This window comes from Zootoca vivipara, chromosome 5 (genome assembly GCF_965207765.1).
Source record: "Zootoca vivipara chromosome 5, rZooViv2.hap1.1, whole genome shotgun sequence".
NCBI classification, from domain to species: Eukaryota; Metazoa; Chordata; class Lepidosauria; order Squamata; family Lacertidae; genus Zootoca; species Zootoca vivipara.
In genome coordinates, this window is record NC_142588.1 from 92,829,936 (window position 1) to 92,847,598 (window position 17,663).

The 17,663-nt window shown below is 45.9% G+C and overlaps 1 protein-coding gene across 4 annotated transcripts in view; it reads right to left on the bottom strand.

Annotated features, from left to right (window-relative positions):
- ARMC9 (armadillo repeat containing 9) overlaps positions 1–17,663 on the bottom strand; it is a 90,722-nt gene that overhangs the window by 28,567 nt on the left and 44,492 nt on the right. For all 4 annotated transcript variants that reach the window (XM_035133035.3, XM_060274281.2, XM_060274282.2 and 1 more), the window contains 7 exons: positions 16,173–16,265; positions 15,383–15,473; positions 12,743–12,866; positions 9,601–9,740; positions 9,095–9,171; positions 5,677–5,751; positions 1,779–1,869 (listed from right to left, as the gene is read on the bottom strand). In XM_035133035.3, coding sequence (XP_034988926.1) covers positions 1,779–1,869; positions 5,677–5,751; positions 9,095–9,171; positions 9,601–9,740; positions 12,743–12,866; positions 15,383–15,473; positions 16,173–16,265 — 691 coding nt within the window. The remainder of the gene's footprint in view (positions 1–1,778; positions 1,870–5,676; positions 5,752–9,094; positions 9,172–9,600; positions 9,741–12,742; positions 12,867–15,382; positions 15,474–16,172; positions 16,266–17,663) is intronic.

The following is a 17,663-nucleotide window of genomic DNA, read 5'->3' on the forward strand; positions in this document are numbered from 1 at the left end:
GGCAACAGCGGAACTGCGGTGAGTAGCAGCTTGGTGACATTCCTCCTGGCAAACCTCCAGGGGGGAGGGTTTAAAACAACAACAACAACATCCAAGAATGGCCACGTAAAACTTTAAATCATGATAAGCATCACTCTCTTTGGGACACTGGCATTTATTTGCAAGGAGGAATGCTGCCAAGCTGCTGCACATTGTCCAAAGCTTTTCAGGTAAGAGAAAGACTGACCCTCTGCTGCCTCCTTATAAGAACGTAAGAAGAGCCTGTTGGATCAGGCCAGTGGCCCATCCAGTCCCGCATCCTGTTCTCAGAGTGGCCAACCAGATGACCCTCCAACCTCTGCTTAAAAACCTCCAATGAAGGAGAGAGTCCGCTGCCTTCCAAGAAAGTCCATTCCACTGTCAAACAGCTCATGCCGTCAGAAAGTTCTTCCTAATCTTTAATGTGTGTTTCTAGATGAGTGTTTATTGTGGGAAGGATGCTCCACATACATGTAAACCTTCCAGGGAAGATCAGTTATTTTTTTTATAAAAAAAACCACACATTTGTATTAACTCAACAACCTGTTTATTGCAGTAAGATCCTGCCTGGAAGTACTCTAAGACACCTAACCCCTCCGTAATTTGTAATCTAAATGTATTTGGAAGCGGAGAAAGGACTAGCTGACTCACAATACAGTTCAGCTCACAGCTAGAGGCTATTTTGCTCACGGCCAAACTATAGTATTCAAGCACATCGCTGCAAAATTCCCACTGATGTGTTAAATGAATTGTGCTCTGCAGCTGACCACACAGAACAATCGCATGACTGCCTCATGGTGGGCTGAAAGGCTACAGAGATGAAATTGCCATGCTAAAAGCTGCAATCCCTAGTTCGCTTACCAAGAAGTAAGTCCGGCTGAAATAAGTGGGCCTTATTCATGAGTAAACACAATTACTGCGATGCTGTAAGGCTGCAATCATAAGCACAATTACTTGGAAGTAAGCGCCCAATGAACTCAGTGGAGTTTACCAGCAAGTGAACAGGTTTAGGAAATTGCTGCCAGGTCTTTCCAAATGAGATCAGTGGGGTTTACCTCTATGTGTATGTGGTTATCATTGCAAGGGTTGTATTAATTGATCCTAGAAGATGCACCTTCTGTTTCAGCTTTAAAATATCTGCTGAAAAATATTCTATTCCAGGGAAGATCGGGTAAGTTTAAGAAACATGTTGCCAACAACCCATTTGTTTTAAGACTATTTCTATTAGGTTTCTGCAGGCAATTAAAAGCACGTATTTTATGTTATGTTATTTTATTTCTATACCCGAAGGTCTCAGGGCAGTTCACATAAAGGACCACATACATAAAATCAAAATACAAACAACAACCCAATTTTTAAAAACCCTAAAAAGAGCCAGCATTTCAAAAAGGGTATAGGATGTAGATCGGGTCAGGCAAAGGCCTGGTTATACATATGGGAAGCTTTTTGCCTGGCACCTAAAGGTGTTTAGTGAAGGCGCTTGGCGAACTTCCCTGGGGAAGTTCCATAATATTTCCATAATAGCCAGCTGATTTCTGATCTTAACATTTTAATGTTTTTATTGCATGATTTTGCATAAAATTATATAGACTTATGATTTTAAAAAATGAATAGTGGTATATAAACATTTTTATAAAGATTGATGCTCTTGGTCTGAAACCCCCCAGCATGGATGCACTTCTTCTGATCCTTTGCCTGAGAGCAAAAAAAGCTTTTTAATAAAGATTTTCAGCCCAGATGTGACTGTGTGTCCCTCTGACCTGATTTAAGCTGCTTGATAATAAACTCAATCTGCTGGATCATATCAGCATTTCCTTCCTCGATGTAGCAGCGCAGAATGTCTTCCATTTCCTGGATGGGTTGGAAAACAGAGCTGTGTCAGTGGATCATATGGGTGACCTCAGCAAAGGGTCATTTCACTGGCAGCGCACATGGTTTGTTTAGCTTCAGGAAAGAACGTTGCTGTGGGAGAGGTGTGCCCAACTGCAGACATTCTGTTCTCTCCAACCACCAGGGCAGTGCCTGGCCATGGGAGGGAAAAAGCCTTCCACAACATCCACAGCAGACATATTTCTGACACCTAAGTCAAACACAGAATGATTTAAGACTGGGTGTGCTGACCCCTGCGATTTCTCCAAATGTGGGGAACTCGACTGCATAATTTGTAATACTGAAAACTCTCAAACAAATGTGGTCTATACAGGAATGCTGCCTGGCAGGGAGGGTTGTTTGATTTGATTTTTATTTTATTCATTAAATTTGTATACTGCCCTTCACCTGTAGATTTCATGGTGGTTCACAGCTTCTCAAAGTCTTCCATATCTCGCAGAGGCCAAACCAGAACAGTATCCAAATAGCACTATGGGTAGGGCATTTTTCCAGCCAGAACTCACCAGAACTCAGTTCTGGCACCTCTCAGGTGGGTGCCGCTGCCATTCTAAGAGAACAAGGGAGGTGTTCATGGTGAGTTATGGCACCTCTTTTTCTAGAAAAATAGCACTGCATACAGGAACTTATTAAAATCACCAAATAGCAAGCTAGCCTTTAGCTGCTCCTAATACAAGTTGTTGTTGTTTAGTCTTTTAGTCATGTCCGACTCTTCGTGACCCCATGGACCATAGCACGCCAGGCACTCCTGTCTTCCACTGCCTCCCGCAGTTTGGTCAAACTCATGTTCGTAGCTTCGAGAACACTGTCCAACCATCTCATCCTCTGTCGTCCCCTTCTCCTAGTGCCCTCCATCTTTCCCAACATCAGGGTCTTTCCCAAGGATTCTTCTCATGAGGTGGCCAAAGTATTGGAGCCTCAGCTTCACGATCTGTCCTTCCAGTGAGCACTCAGGTCTGATTTCCTTCAGAATGGATAGGTTTGATCTTCTTGCAGTCCATGGGACTCTCAAGAGTCTCCTCCAGCACCATAATTCAAAAGCATCAATTCTTCAGCAATCAGCCTTCTTTATGGTCCAGCTCTCACTTCCATACATCACTACTGGGAAAACCATAGCTTTAACTATACGGACCTTTGTCGGCAAGGTGATGTCTCTGCTTTTTAAGATGCTGTCTAGGTTTGTCATTGCTTTTCTCCCAAGAAGCAGGCGGCTTTTAATTTCGTGACTGCTGTCACTATCTGCAGTGATCATGGAACCCAAGAAAGTAAAATCTCTCACTGCCTCCATTTCTTCTCCTTCTATTTGCCAGGAGGTGATGGGACCAGTGCCATGATCTTAGTTTTTTTGATGTTGAGCTTCAGACCATATTTTGCGCTCTCCTCTTTCACCCTCATTAAAAGGTTCTTTAATTCCTCCTCACTTTCTGCCATCAAGGTTGTGTCATCTGCATATCTGAGGTTGTTGATATTTCTTCCGGGAATCTTAATTCTGATTTGGGATTCATCCAGTCCAGCCTTTCGCATGATGAACTCTGCATATAAGTTTATAAGCAGGGAGACAATACACAGCCTTGTTGTGCTCCTTTCCCAATTTTGAACCAGTCAGTTGTTCCATATCCAGTTCTAACTGTAGCTTCTTGTCCCACACAGAGATTTCTGATGAGACAGATGAGATGATCAGGCACTCCCATTTCTTTAAGAATTTGCCATAGTTTGCTGTGGTCGACACAGTCAAATGCTTTTGCGTAGTCAATGAAACAGAAGTAGATGTTTTTCTGGAACTCTCTAGCTTTCTCCATAATCCAGCACATGTTTGCAATGTGGTCTCTGGTTCCTCTGCCCCTTCGAAATCCAGCTTGCACTTCTGGGAGTTCTCGGTCCACATATTGCTTAAGACTGTCTTGTAGAATTTTAAGCATAACCTTGCTAGCGTGTGAAATGAGTGCAATTGTGCGGTAGTTGGAGCATTCTTTGGCACTGCCCTGTATAGAATTGGGTATTGTATCCCATTTGTCCATTAGGGAGGAAAAATACAAATGTCTGCCTGCATTTTTTGCCTATTAAAAGTTGCTGAGCCAGTAATAAGATTCCCTTCTAAGTTAAGAACATCAAAGCTTCTCCTGGGGAGGGAAGATTCTTCCATCTTTCCTTCTCAAGTGATACAGGATGAGTTGATGGTGAGTAGCAATTTAAAAACAAAGCCATTTGATCCACCAATTTAAAAACCCTGCTGCAGTGTGTTCACAGATAGCTTTTTAGAATAGGCTAAGGGAGATAAGATAAGAATCACAGGCAAGAACACAAACATCCATCAGGCTTACACTTAAAACGGATTTCGCATAATGGCACAGACAGAGAGTGAGAGCTAGCGCAAATTATAACAGATACCCGCTTTTGTTGGGCTGTTTAGTTGTGGTGTATTGTTATCTCCCACCAAAACATTTCTGCAGAAGGCAATTCATCACCTCTTCCCATTCAACAAGACCAACTTACAAGGATAGCGTACTGCCTCTTTCACAATGCCCTGCAGTTCCATTAAAGCCCTAATTTAACACAGATAACTTCTTGCAAGGGATGGAACTGATTCAGCCTACACCATTCTATGACCTTGTAAATGTTACTTGGGGCCTTGGCCCAAGCCCACTGGTCTTTCTCCATTGTCCTCAGCAGCACTGCAGCTGCTGGCAACACACTCGGCTCCTAAGTGGACAGAGCACCAGAACGTGGAAGATCAACACTGCTGATGGGCCTCAGCCTTTGAGGTCATGGCTTGTGTTCAGAAAAAGGTGAGAGAGAAACAGAATGCCAACTCAGGTGTGCTTGCATTGCCATTTCGCTATGCATTTGCTGAAAGAACTACCATTCCTGGGAAGGCCCATATACCTGGAGGGTGGGACCTTCGATCTTATCCATCAGAGATATTCTGAATGTTAAAGGGACAAGGTGGAGAGTTCTGGGGTTTGGAGCAAGTGCTCCTGTCCTTCTGAAAGGACAGATTCGGAGTGAGCATAGCTAACTCACTGGGAATGGGTACCCATTAAGCGAGACCTTAATACAGAATGTGTGGATTAAATACAAACCAAGTAGTTGCTCTGGAAATTACCATGGAGGTAAATTGAATTTCCCTTAAAAAGTAGCATGGGATCACATCATGGGGAAACAGCAACCATGCTACTGGGGGCATAATATCATTCTGTCAGCATACCCACGAAGGAGGGGGCTGAGATCTCCTTAAGAAACCATGTATCCCATTGAGGCATGAGACCTTTTCAAGGAAGGAAAAATACAACTTAAAAGCTAAGTATTGCAACTGAAAGTGAGGCAATTATTAGGAAATCCTAGCTTTCTTGAGAGTCCCATGGACTGCTAGAAGATCAAACCTATCCATTCTTAAGGAAATCAGCCCTGAGTACTCCCTGGAAGGACAGATCGTGAAGCTGAGGCTCCAATACTTTGGCCACCTCATGAGAAGAGAAGAATCCTTGGAAAAGACCCTGATGTTGGGAAAGATTGAGGGCACTAGGAGAAGGGGACGACAGAGGACAAGATGGTTGGACAGTGTTCTCGAAGCTACGAACATGAGTTTGACCAAACTACGGGAGGCAGTGGAAGACAGGAGTGCCTGGCGTGCTATGGTCCATGGGGTCACGAAGAGTCGGACACGACTAAACGACTAAACAACAACAACAACAAGCTTTCTATCATTCACTGCTGCTGACTTAGCCCCTTGCTTTGTTTAGAGCAAATAAACAGCAGCCCAGGCTCTCTCACCATTGCTCGAGCTTCCTCTCGTATGGATGGAATAGCGAGGATGCTGTAAAGTGCCCCATTCACGTATGGATGAATCTGCAAATGAAAAGCAATGTATAAGCCCATTTCCCACCATCTGAGACACTGTCTAATGCTCATCCTCTCCCTCTTCTGTCCCACCTCCTCTCAAGAACCACATCTTCAGCAATGTCTTTCCAAGCTGCCCTGCACCTTCACTTGTTCTTCCTTAACTCACCATGTAGTATTATGGGTAAAAGTGCAATATGCAGCCAGGAAGTCCCCAGGTCATATTTCACTTCCACCATTAACTCAATGGTTCCACCATTCACTTCCACCATTAACTCAATTAACCTTAGGCAAGCCAACCTCTCTGAGTCTCTATGCCCAGGGTGCAATATGGAGGGATTAAGCCTGACCTACCTTGCAAAGATGTATAAGATCAGAATACAAAGAATAAGATTAAGAATATGAAACCCTTTGAATACAAAACACTATCCATTTTAGTCATGAGATGTTCCAAATAATAATAATAATAATAATAATAATAACAATAATAATAATAATAACTAATAATAATTAATTTTTATTTATACCCCGCCCTCCCCAGTCAAAAACCGGGCTCAGGGCGGCTCACACCAACAAAATTACAATAAAACATAAAAACAATTAATTAAAATACAGATTAAAATACAGTATTAAAATTTAAAATGCAGCCTCATTTCAAGTAGTCCATAAATCCAAGCCATGAGGGAGGAAAACACAGGGGTCAGACTAAGTCCAACCCAAAGGCCAGGCGGAACAGCTCTGTCTTGCAGGCCCTGCGGAAAGATGACAAATTCCGCAGGGCCCTGGTCTCTTGTGTGAAAGAGCGTTCCACCAAGTTGGGGCCAATACTGAAAAGGCCCTGGCTCTAGTAGAGGCCAATCTAGCCACCTTATGGCTCGGGATCTCCAGAGTATTGTTGTTTGTGGACCTTAAGGTCCTCTGCGGGGCATACCAGGAGAGGCGGTCCCGTAGATACGAGGGTCCCAAGCCGCATAGGGCTTTAAAGGTCAAAGCCAGCACCTTAAACCTGATCCTGTACTCCACCGGGAGCCAGTGCAGCTGGTAAAGCACTGGATGAATGTGATCCCGCGGCCGGGACCCCGTAAGGAGCCTCGCCGCGGCATTCTGCACCCGCTGGAGTTTCTGGGTCAGCTTTAAGGGCAGCCCCGCGTAGAGCGAGTTACAATAATCAAGCCTGGAGGTGACCGTCGCATGGATCACTGTGGCCAGATCAGGGCGAGAGAGGTAAGGGACCAACTGCTTAATACGGCGGAGATGGAAAAATGCCACCTTTGCTGTGGATGCAACCTGCGCCTCCATGGAAAGGGAGGCGTCGAAGGTTGCACCCAAACTCTTGACAGAAGGCGTTTAAATAAAAAGTGAACAGACCATAAAAACACAGCAATAAAAAATAATCATGTTTCTTGCTGCAATTGAACTTATTTATCTACAAAGTCCTAAATGGCTTGTGACCAGGATGCTTAAAAGACTGTCATTGCCACCTGACCCTTGTCATTCACTAAGGCGGTGGTTCTCAAACTTTCTTCTCTGGGCCACACTTTCAGAATAAAAATTTGCTTGTGCTACACCCAGTTTTTATTGATAAAGAAATATATTGGGAAACAAAAAGAAACATCCCCTAGCAGTGCTTCATTTATAACAGAACACAACTATTTTACAATATGATCACAGGACATCTAGAATATATAAAAAAATGCAGCTACATAAGAACGGGAATCATTCCCAAAGTATATGGTAATTATAAACGAGCATCTTACATGAACAAGTGGTATAGTGACAATAAAGTATTTCTATTTCTATATGCATTTTAAGAATGTACACAATTGCAATGAGAGGTGTGAGCTTGCTTTTGCTGGGAAATCTCATTTATATATCAGGTCTAATTTGAGACAAGCAAACTCTCATCTCCTCACCAACACAGAGAGGCCTTTCTCTTTTCTGATCTTTCACATTTGTCAAAGTTGAAAGTACCTGTTCAGAACAGTATGTCCTGGAAAATTGCAAAAGAATAGCCAATGCCCTTAAAGAGAGGTGTGGATACTATACTATACTTCATTGAAATGATCAATTTTTTCTTTGATTACCCTTGAATCTTCCCGCCATCTTCTCCTGCCAAACCAGTGTGGTGCGGCACACCTTTTGAGAACCACTGCACTAAAGTTAGGTGGTGAGGCCATTCTGCATGTCCTGCCACCGTCGAAAGCAGTGGCGTCCAAACTTGGCTTGCCGGCTGTTGTTGGACTACAACTCCCATCATCCCTAGCTAACAGGACCAGTGGTCAGGGATGATGGGAACTGTAGTCCAAAAGAGCTGGAGGGCCAAGTTTGGCCACCACTGGTCTAAAACAGCGGTTCCCAAACTAAGGCCCGGGGGCCAGATGCGGCCCAATCACCTTCTTAATCCAGCCCGTGGATGGTCCGGGAATCAGCATGTTTTTACATGAGTAGAATGAGTTCTTTTATTTAAAATGCATCTCTGGGTTATTTGTGGGGCCTGCTTGGTGTTTTTACATGAGTAGAATGTGTCCTTTTATTTAAAATGCATCTCTGGGTTATTTGTGGGGCATAGGAATTCATTCATATATTTTTTTCAATATATAGTCCGGCCCCTCACAAGGTCTGAGGGACCACTGTGGACCGGACCCTTGCTGAAAAAGTTTGCTGACCCCTGGTCTAAAGTGTGGTTGACGGGAAGGCAGGATACAGTTTTCCACCACTGAACCCAGGCTGTGGAATTATTTGCTCCACAAGAGTTCTCTGGTCGTACAGTTCCAGGTACAAAGACAACCTTCTCCAAGCAGTGCCTGCCAGCTGTTTTGGACTGCAGTTCCCATCAGCCGCTGCCACGAAGGCACTGCTGCTATTAATGCAGTACTTTCAGTTTGCAAATTGCCCTCCAAAGCCACAGGAGGTGATGGCTTTGTGTCCTGACATCTCCAGATGCTGAGATCTGGAATTGGGAGAGCAACATGTGGGTTTCTGCAGAAGTACCACATGACACAGAGCGCTGTGACTCGGGGTCAGAGAGATACTTTGAAGATAATTCCAGGAACTGGCAGTCTGGAATCCAAAATGGGCTTGGGAAGAATGATACAGCTGTCTGACATTTCTTACTTTTTCTGTTACCCTTTGAGAATTCTAAAAAGAGGGTGGAGGGAAGAAGACTGACTCTGCGGAGTCCAGATAATTTCCCAAGATGAAGAACTTCAATATGCCACCAAGGTATTTTCAGAAACAGTCACACACCCAGGCTTTTATTTGCAATAAATAGATGTTCTGTTTTGATTTCTAAAAGTGTTCTATCTTTCCCTCCTTCCTTCTTTATACCTGCAAGTATTAGCTATAAAAGTACCTCGTGATTCTCGTGGCCAAGGAGATCTGAGAGAACTTTGAGTACCTCGTTTGCAATGTTCACACACATTTTCTTCCCTGTGGAGGTTCAAAACACAGAGACAAAATTCCATCGAGTCAAATGCTTTCCTTAGAAGGAGAAGATGGCATTTTGATTTTATCCAGACCCATTAATATGACCTGGGGTACCCTTCTAGATCTTAACTGCCTTGAGTCCCTGTCAGGGAAAAATGGGAGGTATAAATAAATATGGAAGAAGAAGAAAAAGAAGAGGAAGAAGGAGGAGGAGGAGGAGAAGGAGAATAAGAATAAGAATTAACGGCACAGCCTTTGGGATTTTTGAGATTTAGAGCAGGAAGAGCTTGCTGGATCAAGAGTTTGACCAAACTGTGGGAGGCAGTGAAAGACAGGAGTGCCTGGCATGCTATGGTCCATTGGGTCACGAAGAGTCGGACACGACTAAACGACTAAACAACAACAACAACAACAACACGAACTGAAAGATACCTGAGCTCCGAAGGCAGAGGTTCATGAGCAAGGCGACGGAGTAGGCCAAAGTATAATCTGACATGCTGTCTGTATCTTTTAGTGCATCCACCAACCACAGGATAAGCCCATCTTTGATCATAGTCGACTGCAGAGCCCGCCTGGGAATTCAAAGACAGCAACAAATGTTTGATTTATTATTATTATTATTATTATTATTATTAATCAATTAATAATCTCTGTGAGAACAGGGTGCTGTGGTAGATAGGCCTTTGCCCCAATCCTGCGGGGCTCCTCTTAATATTCAAACATCTGCCACTTAAAATCCATGACCTCCACTTAGCTTGCCTCCAAATGAGAAAACTTGCAAGATACAATCTCCTGGAATAACTAATTTGTGGTACATTGTGATCCCATCACACAGTGAAGCATTTCACAAGACTGCTCAGCATGCTAATTGCAGGAAAAGCCAGCTCATGATGTCTTAAACTGTGTACAATGTGGTCCCACGAAATAGCCCTAAATCAGTTATCAGGGTGAGAAGAAGGAACCCAGAACCCAGAAGGAAAGATGGGGAGTTTTTTTTCTCCTGTTTTTAAGCTGCGAAGCCATAAATAGTCCTGATAGCAATGCAATTAATGTTTTACTCCCTTCTTTATGCCTCTATCGCTCTCACCCCTTTCTTCAAATGCTAAAATAAACTGTGACCCATAAAAAGAGCTAATGAAGGGATGTATTTACGGTTATTGCAGCAGCTGATACTGCCTATGTTCTCCTTTCTCCAGACAGGCCCTTGGCTGATTTAACTCTTTCCTCACCCAACTTACTCTGCTTGGCATAAGGTGCCACCAGCTGACACTCTTGCCAATTACTCAAACCTCAATGTAATCTGAACGCACGTGACCTAACATATTCCCCCCAACAAATGGAGGCAGCTGAGAAACATTCAAACACGACGATTCCAAAGCTGGATACAAACATTTATGCCCTGGCTGCTTCTCAAAAAGATTGGAAGCTTCAGCTGCCACAGACGTAGCAGCCAAGGAGGAAGGCAGTCGGATAGTTATTGTCATGAAGTAGTGATCCTGTGAGCAAGTATCGCTTGGGGGGGGGCTCAGGCTGGTGGTAACAATTACAGTGCTACCTCTACTTACGAATAACTCTACTTACGAATGTTTCTACTTACGAATGGAGCTCCGTCTGCCATCCTGGATGCAGTTTAGATAGGATTTTTTCTACTTACGAATTTTTAGATTGGGTTGCTTCTACTTACGAATTTTTTCTCCCAATGCATTCCTATGATATTCGACTTACAAATTTTTTCGACTTACAAATGTGCATTCGGAACGCATTAAATTTGTAAGTAGAGGTACCACTGTTGTCCCCAAAATAGGAACATGCGATGGGGCTGGCTGGTTGCCAGCATTCCCCAGCCCCTATAAATCTTTGAGTTAACCTGCCGGAGAAGGGAGAGAAAACACCGTGTTTTAGACTTGCTGTTTGATGTTCTGTAGCTGGCGCCAGAGAAGAAGCCAATAAAGCCTGGTAACCCGTTTGGTGCCTGCGTGTGATTGATTAGTAGCTTGGAGGGAGGACTCGGGAAAGCGGACCCCTCCTTGACAATTGTCACCCTAGTGCTGTTTCAGCTACGCTGGCTCTGAATTGGCTTTCAAATCCAATTCACAGTGCCCCAAACAGTCCGGGACCAGGATACAGTGGCACAGGGAGCCCTGGTGGCACTCGGGGCGGGCGCCTGCCAGCGCTGCTCCATAGGGTGGGGCATTCTGGGGGTGGGGCATCCTAGGGGCGTGCCGTGCCACCAAATCTGAATCCCTCCCTGGTACCCTCCAACTGGAGGGTGGCTGAGGGGGAAGCAGCCGGTGGATGCCAGCCCCTCGCTGCCTTTTTCAGGATGGCTGAGGAAGAAGCAGCAGGCATGGGGCTGGAGGGCGCTGTGCCTGTGCTTCCGGCGTGCCGCCCCCAAGTGTGCCCCGCCCCTTCCGCCATCCCCTTCTTCTGCTACTGCCAAGATACCTTAAGGACCCCCTCTTTCCATATGAAGCCGCTCTTGTACTCAATAAATGAATGAAGGCCCTGTTGGTTCTTCTCTCCCTCCCCCCCCCATCTCAACTACACACAGCAGGGCCTTCTCAGTAGCCACTCCTCTGCTGCGGAAGGCCCTTTGCAAAAAGGCCTGCATGTCTAGCTCATTTCCCAGAGTAACAAGGGGACCCTCTATCTTGGACCTGGGCCTCACCAACAAGGAGGAACTGATCTAAAGGGCTGTCACGTGGAAGATGGAGCAAGCTTGTTTTCTGCCCCTCCAGAGGCTGGGACCCAAACTGTTTGACTCAAGTTACAAGAAAAGAGATTCCGACTAAACATCAGAAAGAACTTTCTGACAATAACAGAAGTTCAACAGTGGAACGGACTACATTTCAGTGCAAATGACAACAAATTCAGCCCCTCCCTGGATTATAAGAATTGCATCATATAATCACTTTATATTGAAGAATAACAGATAATAGTTCAGTCAAGTATGCTCATTTCTTTGTTAGATATCATGTCACTGATTCTCTCTTAGGCAGGCTTCCTCAAACTCGGCCCTTCAGATGTTTTGAGACTACAATTCCCATCATCCCTGACCACTGGTCCTGCTAGCTAGGGATCATGGGAGCTGTAGGCCAAAAACATCTGGAGGGACAAGTTTGAGGAAGCCTGCGCTAAGGCTTAAAAAAAATTTAACTTCACAAGTCTACTGTTTTAATCAATCCTCTATTGTTTGGAATCTATAGATATATTTTTCCCAAAGTGTGTAATAAGGATGCATGGCTTACTTATGTATTTCTCCCCAATATGAACTCTGGACTGTTTTGATATCAGATGGTTTGTTTTAATGTTCTGTCTGTATAAATATCAAAAAGTATGCTCAATGATCACTCAAATGAGGTAAAGGGATGTGTAAGTTGAGTATGATTATGGGGGGAAAGGCAAATCCCTTTGCTCTCTTCCTCCTCCAGGTCTAAGCGATGCTCCTGTCATCAACTCTGGAGTGCTCTGATGACAGTTATATGAAAATCAGGCCTTCTTTCGTCCCTGAATGCAACCTAACAAGCCTGCATTTCCTTTCCTGCCGCCAGCAGGGCCCCACTGCTTTCATCACCTGAGGCTGAGTTTCTGCAAAGCCCCCAGGACGTTCTCTCGGGTAAGGGAATACTTGTCTTCGGCTTTCAACCTTTCTTCCAGCATTCGGAGCAACCGGGGATTCTGAGAAAGGTAGATTCGGCCTGGATAAAACAGGGCGAAGAATGAGACAGAGGAGAGCATCTCGGGGAAGGAACAGGCCCCTAAGATACAGTTTATAAACGATTCTTGCAAGATTCATCCCATATTGTTTATATTACCCTTGCTGGGTCCCCCCCCCCTTATATCTTGTTTCTCTTTCTTGTGCATTGCTGGGGGGGGGGAACCATTTCTACAACCAGAACCTTGGCTGCATCAGAGGGAAAAGTGGAACAGCAATCAGCCTGGCTAGGACCAAGTCTTCTACACGAACTGCCCCCACCTCCATTTGGCCATTCCACTTGGTTGCACTGGAGAGGTGAGGCTACAAGGCCTCTTCCACGGGCTTGGCTAGAACCGTGGTTTCCATCTCCTTCTGTCTAATAATCATCCCCAATAGTAGCCATTCCCACCAGGTGGCATCAGAGGGAGAGCTGGGAGAGTGAGCCCCCACTTCATCCACCTGGCTAGGCCAGCTGCCATGTGATCCTTCCCTCCCAAGACTGCTTCATTCGTTGGTCACAGAGCTTAGATTTAATTACTTTCCTCTAACCTCACTGCCCCCTTTCCCTTTCGTAAGATCTATATTAAATGGTAAACCATCATTTTAAAACTGTGAGCCACCTTGGCTGAATTGACAGAAAGACCATATATAAATGCAGTAAAAAAAATCAGCTGTACTTGGGCAAACATAGAGTCTGTCTTTAAACATGTATTCTCTTTCTATTGGCCTTACAGCCGCCTCAACATCCAACATCACCTCCCTGCCTTTTCTTTTACGGGGAACCCTCCTGCTTCTGGCACTTCTGGATGCCATTTGACCAAATAAAAGTATTGCCTCACGTGCTTTGCAGTTCTTCTGCAGCCAATACACCTCTAGGGTACCCACCAAGGAGCTGGACTTTAAACAAGCCCTCAATAGGGACACAAGACGATGAACTTCCACACAATGAACTTCCATGCACAAGAACAATGAACATTGTTTTGACTCTTTCCCCACAAGCACCCTGCCCCATAATCTTAAGCTTCTCTTCCGATCTCATGCCAAGATCTGTATGCGTGTGTGCACACGCACCACAAAATCCTGGATTGCTCTCGGCAGTGCCATCGAGACAGCGTGCCTGTGCAGGCAGAGTAGCCATGCTGCACATACATGTGTTACATACTTAATCAGTTCCGGAGGTCCGTTCGTAACCAGAAACCGCTCATAACATGAGGCACGCTTTCGCTAATGGCACCTCCCACTGCTGCCATGCCGCTGGAGCGTGACTTCCGCTCGCATCCTGGGGCAGAGTTTGCAACAAGGGGCATCTACTTCCAGGTTAGCGGAGTACCTAACCTGAAGCATTTGTAAGGGGGACGGTACGTAACATGAGGTACCACTGTATAGAGTTTCATCCAAGATGCTGGCTGACAGATGCCACGTGCAATGGCGTTCAGTCAAACTGCAGGATCTACAGCGCAGTCCAGCCACAGACCTTGATGCCACATATCTCTGCATTACACCGCGCCACACCAGGCTGCCCATCATGTCCTTACGTCCTGCCATCTCAGAGTGCCTTCGCTGCTTTATGCCAGTTTCCCACAAGCAGGCATAGAGGGCACAAAGTGAAGCCATCAGATGTCAAGGAGATAAAGAACTACACAACTTTTAGAAGACATCTAAAGGCAACCCTGTATCAGGAAGTTCTTAATGTCTGGCGTTTGATTACGTTTTTATATGTGCTGGAAGCCACCTATTATTATTATTAGTAGTAGCAGTAGTTTTAATTTAGGGATGCTGAAAATAATTGCCAATGTGACAATTCTGCCGATACTAAAATCGCTCTAAGTTTGCCACGTAATAAAAGGCCTCATCCAAAAGGCCTGCAAGTAAGGTACTTATTGGAGGAGAGAGCCTGCATTATAGCCAAGTCTCCTCCTTGGCTGGAAACCACGTGAGCTTAAGAAAGCCAATCCCCTTCCCTGCCTGCTGTTTAGCTCCCAAGACCTGCTATCTGGGCAATTAATCACCAACAGGGACCACCTCTGCATGCAGAGGGTGCTATGCCATGCCAGGTCTGTGAAAGTCCTTGTCTTTGATCCTGGAGCACTGCTGACAGGGATGGCTAACCTGTGCCCCCTCCATATGTTGATGGACTACAACTCCCATTGCCTATTGGCTGGCTGGGGTAAGAGTCAAGCAACAGCTAGAGGCCTGCAGGATAGCCACCTCTGGTGTAGACAATACTGAGCTTGGTGGGCTGATGTTCTGATTCAATATATGGTGGGTTTCTATGATAGCTTCAGGCTGACTGGTGTGTTCCACTTCCTTGCCAGCACTGGGTCTTAAGCACTGGGTCCCTCAGCCTGAAGCGAAATGTGTGCCGTGCCCCATAGTCGCCTTTGACTGGACATAACCGTCCGGGGGGTCATTTACTTTACCTTAAGCACTGACATGACCCATTAGGACGCTTACATATAAATACTATGAGCCAACAGAGTTGAAAAGCTGCTACCTTGGAAGCCGTTCTCTTCTTACCTTCAGCCAGTGAAGCAAATGCATTGATAAGCCTGGCTGTATATTGACGGACAACCTCGCTCTTTGATTGTATCAGCATTAACACACTTCTCTGCAGAGAACAAACAAAAATACAATTCAGTGCTTGAGTCTTGAAATTACATCTATATATATCTCAATGATATATATATCTCGGCAAAGACTATGTGGCAAGTAGCCGAGTTGTACAATATACAAAGAGAGGCATCTCTGTTTATTATTAGGCAAATGGGTGCCATGCCCTCGTCTGATACTGGCTTGCAGGAAGCTAGATTCCTAGGACAGGGGGCTGACTAAACTCAGGAGGATTAAGGTAGCAGTCAGATATCAGGGCACCCCAGAAATGAAGAAACTGGGGTTAGGGCCAGTGACACAGTCTAAAAGTGGGTGCTTCCAGTAGCTGTGAGGCAAATCCAAGGACACAATCCAAAGTTGTGTAGGGTTTTCCAAGGGCAGGGTGTGAGCAGTAGGAAACGGCAGGAAGCAGGAACAAGAAACTGGGCTGAGCTAAGGCCTGTGCTGTTATTCCAACAACAAGCAGTCTTCAAGTGGGAACTTGTGTAGCCTGATCTTCCAGAGTAACATCATTTAGCCCAGCCACCAAGTTTCTCTGCTTCTAAGCAGACCCTCTTCTTCCCAAGAAAGCCGGTTCTTATGGGCCTTGTGCCTTCAATGGGTGGCTTCCTGTGCCAGCACCTTCTGACACTGGCATTCCCAGAAAGCTAGCTGTGGGCTCTCCCACTGATCTCGGTTAAGATTCGCCACTGCTCACCTGGACATTGCTGTAGCAGTCCAGAAGGTCGTTGTTGATATAAGCCTGGAGAACGGTGTCTCTCTGCTCACCGGGATGGGATGTTGTCAGGCGCTATAAAAGAAGCACAGAGGAACAAGCATCAAGCGCACAGCTGACTTCTAGATCATCTATAGTTAGGCACAAGAAGGCAGCACTTCCTCATCATCTTTCTCTGATAAACAATCATCCTCCAGGCTGAAGTCAAGATGGCACCCACTCCCAATTCCTACAGAAGCCAACCAGGCTTGCAGTTCAATCCTACATTGATGCTGGCAACAGGGCAGCATTCTCATTCCCTGCATCTTATGGAAGAAGGCTAGCTTGTGGGTTGCAGGCCAGGCCATGCATGGTACGTACAGCTCTATCCTCCAACATCTCACCACCACTCTTGGCCCCTACCCACAACTACTGCCGCCTGAGGCAGCTGCCCTACTCTTCTGAACAGGAGGAGTTATGCAGCTTGCCAAAGGTATGTACCTTCTGCATTTATACCAAAAATACATAAACTGGTGCTGGGCTGAGAATTCAGCATCCAGAGAAACTCTGATTTTTCTTCTTTTGGGTTGAAAAAAAATCAAGCCCTCCTCACTCAGAATTACACTAAAATGACAGACTTGTGAGAGGGTCTAGGCAGCAACAACATAGGAACACTTTGAGAGAAGGTCCGCCTTCCCTACAAGGTCATCAACTTGATTGCTCTGTTCCTTCCCAATTGGGTCGAACAACCACAAGGGAAGGATGGATGCTCTAGGAAGCAGCACCAGCCCTGCTGGTTCATTAGGGTTCACTGCCCCACTGATGTCAGTCTGCCCTTACTCAGTTCACACCCAGCGGTGGAGGAAGCTGCTCGGGCACCTGGGGCGGGGTGGGGTGCACCGTGGGGCCTACAGAGTCTGCCTTCCTCTTCGCACTCAGCTGCCCTACAGCTGGGGTGGGAGGCAGCGGGAACACCGTTTGGGCAGTGCAGAGCCTGCACACTCTCCCAGGAGAGACGTGTGGCTCAGGCATGCTGAAGGTCCCATGGTGAGTGCCGCCCAGCATTTTGTTGCCCCCCCTCAGTGGTGATACCCGGGTCGGCCAGCACCAACCACACACCCCTTCTCCGCCCCTGTTCACACCTGCCTGCCTTCTTATTTGTAACCAGTTCAGGGGGTGGCCCTGCCTATCAGCTTCCTCCCCGTCCCCTTCTTTAGTCGCAGTGTTGCCCTTGTGAAACTGAGCAGGGAGCAGGATGGGGCAAAATTCGAACTAGTTGGCTCTGCCTGTCCGTGTCTCTGGCTCCACCTCCTCCTGGTCTCTCCGCCTTCTGCCCTCCCACTTCCACTGTACCAGCCAGCACTCTCTGCTGCTCAGACTTAATTTCAGTGGGTGCTACGTCACTTGAAGCCTCTCCGTTTCCCCCCTTAACCAACCTCCCTTTTCAGCTCCTCAAATGGTTTTCTGTGACGTGGAATTCAAATTTCCCCTCTG